Source organism: Anopheles bellator, chromosome 2 (assembly GCF_943735745.2).
Source record: "Anopheles bellator chromosome 2, idAnoBellAS_SP24_06.2, whole genome shotgun sequence".
Classification (NCBI taxonomy): Eukaryota; Metazoa; Arthropoda; class Insecta; order Diptera; family Culicidae; genus Anopheles; species Anopheles bellator.
Window position 1 is genome coordinate 44,781,686 of NC_071286.1, and position 8,661 is coordinate 44,790,346.

At 50.9% G+C, this 8,661-nt stretch overlaps 3 protein-coding genes across 4 annotated transcripts in view; 2 read left to right on the plus strand and 1 right to left on the minus strand.

Moving 5' to 3' along the window:
• The window catches only part of LOC131211576 (plastin-1), a 30,064-nt gene extending 26,883 nt beyond the window's left edge, over window positions 1-3,181 (minus strand). Inside the window, exons 1-2 of one of the 2 annotated variants that reach the window (XM_058205099.1) lie at window positions 3,091-3,181; window positions 1,786-2,326 (exon numbers count right to left, since the gene is read on the minus strand). In XM_058205099.1, coding sequence (XP_058061082.1) covers window positions 1,786-1,860 — 75 coding nt within the window. In that variant the 5' untranslated portion in view covers window positions 1,861-2,326; window positions 3,091-3,181. Of the gene's footprint in view, window positions 1-1,785; window positions 2,327-2,680; window positions 2,742-3,090 lie in introns of those variants that run through there. The other variant, XM_058205100.1, reaches the window with a different exon arrangement.
• A 480-nt stretch (window positions 3,182-3,661) lies between these two features.
• On the plus strand, window positions 3,662-5,983 carry LOC131210143 (THO complex subunit 1). Its single transcript, XM_058203346.1, has 2 exons — window positions 3,662-3,703; window positions 3,778-5,983. The coding sequence occupies exons 1-2, from the start codon at window positions 3,662-3,664 to the stop codon at window positions 5,824-5,826; spliced, it is 2,091 nt and encodes a 696-aa protein (XP_058059329.1). The 3' UTR covers window positions 5,827-5,983.
• A 363-nt stretch (window positions 5,984-6,346) lies between these two features.
• LOC131210058 (dipeptidase 2) lies at window positions 6,347-8,542 on the plus strand. Its single transcript, XM_058203250.1, has 2 exons — window positions 6,347-7,307; window positions 7,367-8,542. The coding sequence occupies exons 1-2, from the start codon at window positions 6,501-6,503 to the stop codon at window positions 7,886-7,888; spliced, it is 1,329 nt and encodes a 442-aa protein (XP_058059233.1). The 5' UTR covers window positions 6,347-6,500; the 3' UTR covers window positions 7,889-8,542.
• The last annotated feature ends 119 nt before the right edge of the window (window positions 8,543-8,661 follow it).

Below are 8,661 nucleotides of genomic sequence, written 5' to 3' on the forward strand. Positions count from 1 at the left end.
CACTTCGCTTTGAGTGAGTAGGTTTTTGTCGAAGGTGGGCCAGAAATTCGTTCCCCGAGGGACGTTCGAAAGTCACACGTTGTAACTTATGGGGTTGTGGTAACACCTACGCACCAATAATGCTGTTTGAGCAGTCGCCACCGGCAGAAAAAGAACGAAGGACGATGGTGAGCTAAGCTTCCGGTAAACATATGAAAGGTACAAGCAATCAGTTTTGAAAAAGTTTAATAACATTTTTGTGACTGATATACTAATAGATTAAAAAGTGAAAAAACCGTTAGTGTTTCAAACACTTATGAGTATACTTCAAACCCTTGGTTTTGGCAAGGGGTTTGCAGTCATAAATCAAACGTGGAACGCAATAAAGGATCGGGCAGAATATTCCCTTGCTTAGACACGTAGTCTCTAACCAATCCCTTTTCGGGCTTCCATTTTCTCTTCTGTGTCTGAAGCATTATTTTCCGGGACGTGCCTACACGCTCTCTTATCGTCCAGGCGAGGATCCCCGTCGTGCACGTGTTCTTAACGTTCTTTGGCGACGTTCAGTGCGCAAATCCTTACCAGTCAGCGACCCTTCTGCGAATCGGTTTCAGCATAAAAGCGAGAGAGAGAGAGAGAGAAGGCTAATATGGCGCTGGTAATGTAGAAGTAAAAAAGCCGACTTCCGACTTGTGAGCAAAATCAACAACCGGTTACCGGTAAACTAACACTTCTACAAACCCGAGCGGGGGAATGCCGGTGATTGTGTCAGGAACCCGAACGAAGCTGGTTTTTTGTCGCTCCCCGTCCTGGCAGAGCTCCCATCCGGACACGCCGGACGTCCGGGAAACAGCGTTGGGAGTGGCGTGGCATGCGCGTACGCGTGGCTCGTGGCACCGGGAAAACGAGGTCAACCGTCTGGGTTCGCTTCGGGAAAACCGGCATATCCAGACCGGGAAAGCCCGGTTCACCGATACACAGCCACATAAGCCACTCCACAGGACCGGCGCCAACATTCTCTCTCTCGCTTCCGCTGGCCGGCCTCAGGATTCTCCACGTAGCCGGATGGGTGCAGTAAAATTTCCTTTTTTCTGTACAAATGGAATGTACCATTGATTGCCCCCACTCGATCGTAAATCAATTGAAAAATTAATTACCTGCCTCCATCGCACCGGGGGCACTGCACAAACCAACTAAACCTGATTCGAAGCGGGGGCTCAAGAAAGGCGCAACATAGAACCAGATCCGGCTCTAGTCATTAATATCGCATGCTCTGCCTCCTAACAGCGCGGGGCCGACGAGGGCCGCGTTTTCGCCGGCCCAGGGAAATGTTGGCATGCAAATGTATAAAAATGAAAACGGGTCCCCGCAGACTGTAACATAAAACTGCCTTCTGCCAGGCGGGCGTTGGCATGAGTCATGAACGCGAAAAACAAGGGCACAGCGAGAACCCCTTTTCAGGGAGGACACGGCACGCGGTACGGTTATTGAAGGTTTTCTCAAAACCATTTGTTTCGTTACCGATGAGCGGAGGTCCTTGAGAAGGTGAGAATTTTCCTGATTTTGCACGCTCCATTAAAATAACCATAATCACTAAACGGGGTCGGAGCATATTATTGGTACAATTTATTGTAAAAAATCTGTTACTTGTCTAGATGAGAGAAAACAGTGAACCTAAGTCTTGTGTGACCATATTGGGGAAATCTTCACCTGGCCGGAGATTCTTGCTAGTACACCACCCGCAATGTTTCGCCGTCGTTTCGCGCAGCAGGGGACCATGTTTGCGGGGCCCCAGTACACACTTACCTCTTCGAATTTCTCCTTCATCTCGGCACGCTCCTCGACCGATAGGCTCTTGTGCGCATTTCTAAAAGAAGCCATTTTTGTTGTATCTTGCACTCTGTCGCACGCGCACGGTCGGACCCCCAAAAGGCTCACGGATGATGCTGGTGTTACTTCACGCGCCGTCTCGCTCGCTCACACTCTTCCCGGTATGCTGTTGGCCACACAAACCCACACACACGCTCACCGCGAAGAGGCCACTGTGGGTGGTGTATATATTTTGATCAGCCTACAAAAAACTTGTATTACGCCGCAGTCGCGCTGCTTAACTATGAACTATCAAAAACTACGTTGCCCGGTTGAAACGGTTATCTCGCACTGCACCAGATGCACTGCTGGCTGCACTAATCGCCAATTTTTAGATGCTTTCTATGTGCTTCCCACTTTGCTCCCGCCTCGGATGGCTCACTGGTTGGGCGCAACGAAAGGCTACACGGCTGGGCTCACTTGCATTCACTACCTCATTCACGCGAGGGGCACGCTGCACTCGCCGAAGATTGATAACCTACGAAGATAATGCGGAGTAAGATTATATTTATGCAAATAAACTCGAAACCGATGGCGACGTGGTGAAGCGCAACATCATCACTGTGGGAGAACGCTTCGGTCGTGATTTCACTGGCGGCCTGGCGGGTTGCGTGATGATTTTCGATTTTACTTGGAAAATAACGCTGCCCGATGACGCGCAGTGCGTAGTGATTTAACTAATTTGACCCCCGAGAGGTTGGCTGGGTGAGTCAAGAATTTGAATCGGCACCACCGAGAGACGTTCTCCACAGCACCAAAGATGTGGTCGTACGATTCGCGTGCTCTCCTCCAGAACGACCCGCGGTTGTTGGTCTCGCGGGCGCGCACTTACACCACAATACACGTTAGATGATGGTCGCGGATCCAGAAGAACACACGGCTTCGTGGAACGAAGTATGCTTCGCGCATTAACACCAACGCGTCAGCATGAATGAACCCTTTCGCTTGGATGATTTGGACAGGATGTGTTGAGTTTCGGGGAGCTGTTTGTGAAAATGCTGCACATCACAGTTAAATGCCGTTCGATTGCGGGTGAGAGAAGCGTGTAGTTCACGCACCTCACGCAATGTGTTTACGAAACACGGTGCGCAAGAGAGAAAGAGGCAACGATGCAAAAGAACGGCAGAGAAACCGGTCGCAACGGCGAATTCTAGGCTAATCACACCCCACACAACCATACACACGCGCGCACGGACGAAAGGAACAAAACACAACGCATTTCATAAACGTGGCTGCGGTTACCTCCTGATAGTATGTGGCCGCGCGTAGTATTTGCGATGAAGGCGATGCTCGTCAAACTAAGCTGCGACACGAGTTGCGCTTTTCGATTCGACCGACTCGATTTTTTTGTGTCTGAATCTTTCTCGTCTTCTTGAAGCTCAACTCTTTCTCTGAATCAAGCTGACTTTCGAACCTTGCTTTGAATTTACGAACCTGACTTTGAGTCAGTGGTTGTGTGTTTGTAACGTTTACGTAGAGAGAGAAAGAGAGAGACTTAGCTTTTGGCGTAGCACACTGTGCGAGATAAAAGCTTCACTCAAAAATCGCTATTTCATACTGTTATTACTTATTACATGTTAGATAGATTACCTTTAATAGATTGAATAAAAAACGCAAGTTTTTCCGCTCTTTGCGCAAAGGTACGGTAACTTTTTAACAGCAAATATCATCGTTTTTGCTGCAAGGGCCCCCAGTTAGCCCAGTTGTCAAATCGCGGTTTGACAACAGCATTGTTTACACTGCTTCCATTGCTTCGGATTCTGCTGAAAAAACACAAACAGTGCATTTGTTTCCCGCTACCACACGCTAGAATATGAGTTCATCTAATTTTCTAGTGCTCCTGAAAACGTTTTCCGTAAGTGTGCACTCGAAGAGGGTAGATTTTGCGTTGGGTGTGCTTTTGAATGGTGTGCTTTCATCCGTACGTAGGAATCACTTAAGCGAGCCTTCAAGGCAAACGATATCGAGCTACTGAAGACGGAATATGATGCGGCTCGGGCAACGGATAACGATAAGAAGACGGCTCTTCACCAGGCGTTCCGCGATATGATGCTGACGAAAACGGAAAACATTCCCGCCATTGAAGGGTTCATCAGCTTCGCGATCATATCCTGCCGGAAGGATATGACCGCCGCCACGATGCCGGTCGTGCTGCTGGGCGACATCTTTGACGCGGTGACGCTCGACCGAGCGGAGCAGATTTTCACCTACGTCGAGAACAATGTGACCATTTGGAAGGAGGAGTTTTTCTTCACCGCCTGCAAACACAATTTGCTCCGCATGTGCAACGATCTGCTGCGTCGGTTGTCACGCTCCCAGAACACGGTATTCTGCGGTAGGATATTACTGTTTCTGGCCAAATTTTTCCCCTTTTCCGAACGAAGCGGGCTAAACATCATATCCGAGTTCAACCTGGAAAACATCACCGAGTACGGTATGGAAGGTAACGAGACGACGCTCGAACAGCTAGCCGGTGGCGGGAATGGGACAGGCGAGGATGAGGCCGACACCGAGGAGAACAAGCTGAAGATCGACTACAATCTGTACTGCAAGTTTTGGGCCTTGCAGGATTTTTTCCGCAACCCAAACCAGTGCTACAACAAGGTGCAGTGGAAAACGTTTGCCACGCACGCCGGAAGCGTCCTGTCGGCGTTCAGCAGCTTCAAGCTGGAAGAGCACCGATCGGCGAGTACTGCCAAAGCGGCCGACGGTAGCGCCCCGGTCGACAGCCCAGCGGACGAGAAACAGATCCGTGAGGCGGGTCACTTTTTCGCCAAGTTTCTCACCAACCCGAAGCTACTGTCGCTACAGTTGTCCGACTCAAACTTTCGGCGTTCGGTGTTGGTGCAGTTTTTGATTCTTTTCCAGTATCTTAACTCCACCGTAAAGTTTAAGGCCGAAGCGCACGTCCTAACGCCGGCCCAGGGCGAGTGGTTGAAGGAAACGGAAACGCTGGTCTATCGGCTGCTGGAAGAGTCACCACCCAATGGCATAAAGTTTGCCGAAACCGTACGCCACATGCTGACGCGTGAAGAGCTTTGGAACAGCTGGAAGAATGAGGGCTGCAAAGAATTTAAACGCCCTGAAGCGGTGTTGGATGATGCCGCACCGGCAGTGGCGGCAACAAGCGGAACTTCAGGGTCATCGGTTGGCGCATCGCCAGGTACTGGTCGCCCACCGGCCAAACGTCCCAGACGGCCACTGGGAGACCTTATACGAGATGCGACGCGACAGGGAAAGTTCTTTATGGGCAACCAGGAACTAACGCGCCTGTGGAATCTTTGTCCGGATAATCTGCAAGCTTGCAAAGGTACAGATCGGAACTTCCTGCCGTCGCTCGAGACGTATTTGGAGAATCCAAAAGAGAAACAAGATCCGTCGTTCGAGTGGCGCGCTTTGCGTTTGCTCGCCCGTCAGTCGCCTCACTTTTTCACCCTCTTCAACACACCTTCGTACAAGGTGTCGGACTACCTCGAGAGCGTACGGAAGAAGATCCAGAAGGACAAGTTGGACGTAAGGCTTGAGAATGCGATACAGGAGGAAACGGCAGCACCGGGTGGTGTCGAGCCGACCGAAGCGGAGGGCGAAGGGCTGGTCGGTGACGAGGAGCATGAACAGATGGACTCGGAGTTGCTGAAAACGGAACAGCTAACACCGGAAGATAAAAACACCCATAAGACGCTGGCGGTAAGCAAGGAACAGCTGGCGGAACTGGCACCGAGCATCGGGAAGGACTGGAAAAAGCTGGCCATCAAGCTGGGCTACAGTGCGGACGAGATACAGTACTTCGAGTCGGAGAATGCCGCCGTCACGGAACAGTGTTGCCATCTGCTAACGCTCTGGTTCGATGACGACATGGACGCCAGTTTGGACAACTTGGCCTACATCCTCGAAGGTCTGGAAATGGGTGTCGCTGCCGATGCCGTAAAACAGATGATTGCCCTGCTCAGCGATAAGGTAGAGGAAGTTTCCGAGTGAGGTGCGACAGACGCTTCTTTTACTACACGAAAACAATTTACAAATACACGCATTTTCCACCAATGTACGTGAAACAAGTCTTCAGATATCCTCGTTTTTCTGTTTTGCTTGTCTATATGTGTCCTATCAGGCCAAGTCAGCTTCCGTTGCAGAATATGCCCAGATTTTATCAAATAGATAAATAATATTTTTCCTGTTCTATCAATCCCCTTAGGATTTCTAAGACTAAGGATTTTCTTTGATTCTAATGTAACTTTGAACATCAGGTAGTTGATGAGTATGAATGAACGTACGGCGTAAAACAATTAAACGGTACATTTGAAATTAGTTTGATGTGTTTTTCTAACATTCTTTTCTCATAACCCGCGGCACGCGTATCCTTGCGTTGTTGCGCATGTGCCTTGAAATCCGCCAAAGCATCACAAAGACAGCTTTCACGTTGATGGAGAAAATAATCCAAACTCAGTTCTGCACAGAGTTCAATGTTAAAAGTATCTAAATAGTTTATTGAAAGTTCAGGAGTTCCGTGTGCGAAGCTCGTAAAGAGTCATCGAGCATATGCACAGTTCAGTTCCACAAGGGGAACGGAACCGGAGCACTGCGTAATTGTTTATGCTGTTTTCCCCCGTGTTGTGGACTGTTGTTTTCACCATCGGATAAGGCAGCGCTTCAGCATGAACACAGCGACCATGCCGAACCACGACTTTATGGAGCTGCATCCGGTGCATCAGCACCAGACAGGCTGCAAGCAGCACTGTTTCGTGTTCACCGAGATAGCGGACATCGAGCTGCCGCCCGAAATCACCAAGTACCCGGAGAAGATCAAGAATGGCAGCATCCACTCGTACACGAAGGAAAGCATCTCACCACCGCCACCGAAGCTGGCCAAAGAGCGCCGCAGCCGCAAGATAATAGCGCTCGTGTCGGGGCTGCTGGTTTGCGTGGCCCTTGCGGCGGGAATCCCGCTCGGGCTTCAGCTACGTTCGTCCTCGCTACTCGAGGCACGGTTGGCCTTCATCCGACGGTTGCTGGTGGAATCGCCGCTGGTCGAGGGCTACTGGGCTCCGCCGATGGGAGCGAATTTTAGCAAAAGCTTTGCTGAAGTCAAGAGCGGCATGGTTGGAGCGCTCCTCTGGCCGATCGCTGTGCCGTGCGCGGCCCAGTACCTGGACGCGGTACAACTGACGCTGGAAGGGTTGGATGATGCCAGGCGCCTTGTGCGCAAGAGTGACATGGCCGTCGTAGAGAACGCGGACGAAATGGAGCAAGCACACACCGAGGGGAAGCTGGCAATCCTGTTCGGACTCGAGGGTGGCCACACGCTCGGCTCAAGTTTGGCTGTTCTGCGATCGATGTACTCGCTTGGGGCACGCTTCGTTTCGCTGACCGGCGTCGGTTGCACCACACCGTGGGCAAGCGCTTCGATTCGGAACGATTTCTTCGATGAGAACCTCCCGTCCACGTTGACCAACTTTGGCGAGGTAAGTAGTTCTATCGATAGCCCGATAGGTGTAACCTCAAGTTGGTCGCTTGCTTACAGATTGTCATCCAGGAGATGAACCGGCTGGGAATGTTGGTGGAAATTTCTCGACTCTCCGAACCGGCCATGATGGTGGCGCTTAACGTGGCGAAAGCCCCGCTACTGCTCTCCAATGCCCTACCTTCGTCGATGGCGTGCAATGGGTCAACGGCCGCCGTGCCGGACCACATCCTTAGCGCACTGTCCCAGAACGGAGGAGTGCTGATGCTGAACGTGGAACGGTGCGGCGACAAGGCGATGTCGCTCAAGGATGCCATCACGGCCATCAACTACATTCGCGCGATTGCTGGCGTCGATCATGTCGGGCTCAGTGGGTCACCGAAGAACTACCCGTTGCTCCTGGCCGAACTGGCCCGTGATCGGTTGTGGGGCTCCGTTGCGATCAAGAAACTGGTCGGGGGGAACATTGTTCGGGTGCTGCGGGAAGTCGAAGCGAACAAAAACCGACTCCCGCTGTCGGAGGACTGGATTCCGCTGGAGGCCATCGAGGGGAACGCGTACTGCCGGTACCCGGAAACATAAGGCAGCGTCGGTTGCTTGTCGGTTTACATTCGATTCCTCTTTTGCCTCCCTTGTCTCCCCGTATTCCGAGGGTGCAGAAGTGCCACCTCCTAGCTCAGACGGGTGGGGAACCAAGATTACGAGTATTACAAGTATTATCTTCCACACAAAGGCCCAAGCACGGTAGAGAAAGAGGGAGCAAGTCAGTAACTGGAAGTAGTGCCCAATTGACGAACTACTATGGTAGAGTACCGTGGCCGTGGATCAGAAACCCGTGACAGGGGTGCGCCATTCCTAGAAACAGTAGTAGCTAATATGTTATAGCGAAACAGTACAGCAGAATCGAACAAATTTTATCGCATATCACTTTCTTCCCATAAGACGCATTATTTATCTTCCCCGCGGGCGCTCTGGTTATTTGCTTTTGCCTATTGTTGCCACAGAGTTGTGCGTCTATTTTCCTCGTACGTTGGGTTGTGCGTTGTGGCGCGATTACCGAACCTGCCGACGGTTCTTTCGGGAGCGGATGAGTAGTTGAATGTTGTAAAAGAGGTGTTACATACTATTGGAACCGCAGCACCGTTAAAGGCGGAGTGTGAATCGAACACTGGCACAAAGGACACTCTTTCTGATAACGATTTAGTTCCGTACAGTGGAGTGCATTCCATCATCACCTCACTCTCGTCTACCGCCAGCGGAGCATTCGCTCTGATGTAGTGCTACTCGAATAAAGAGAATTGAATGATAAATGTTAATAAAAATAACACTCGTTTCGGGGCGCTTTAATTGATTTT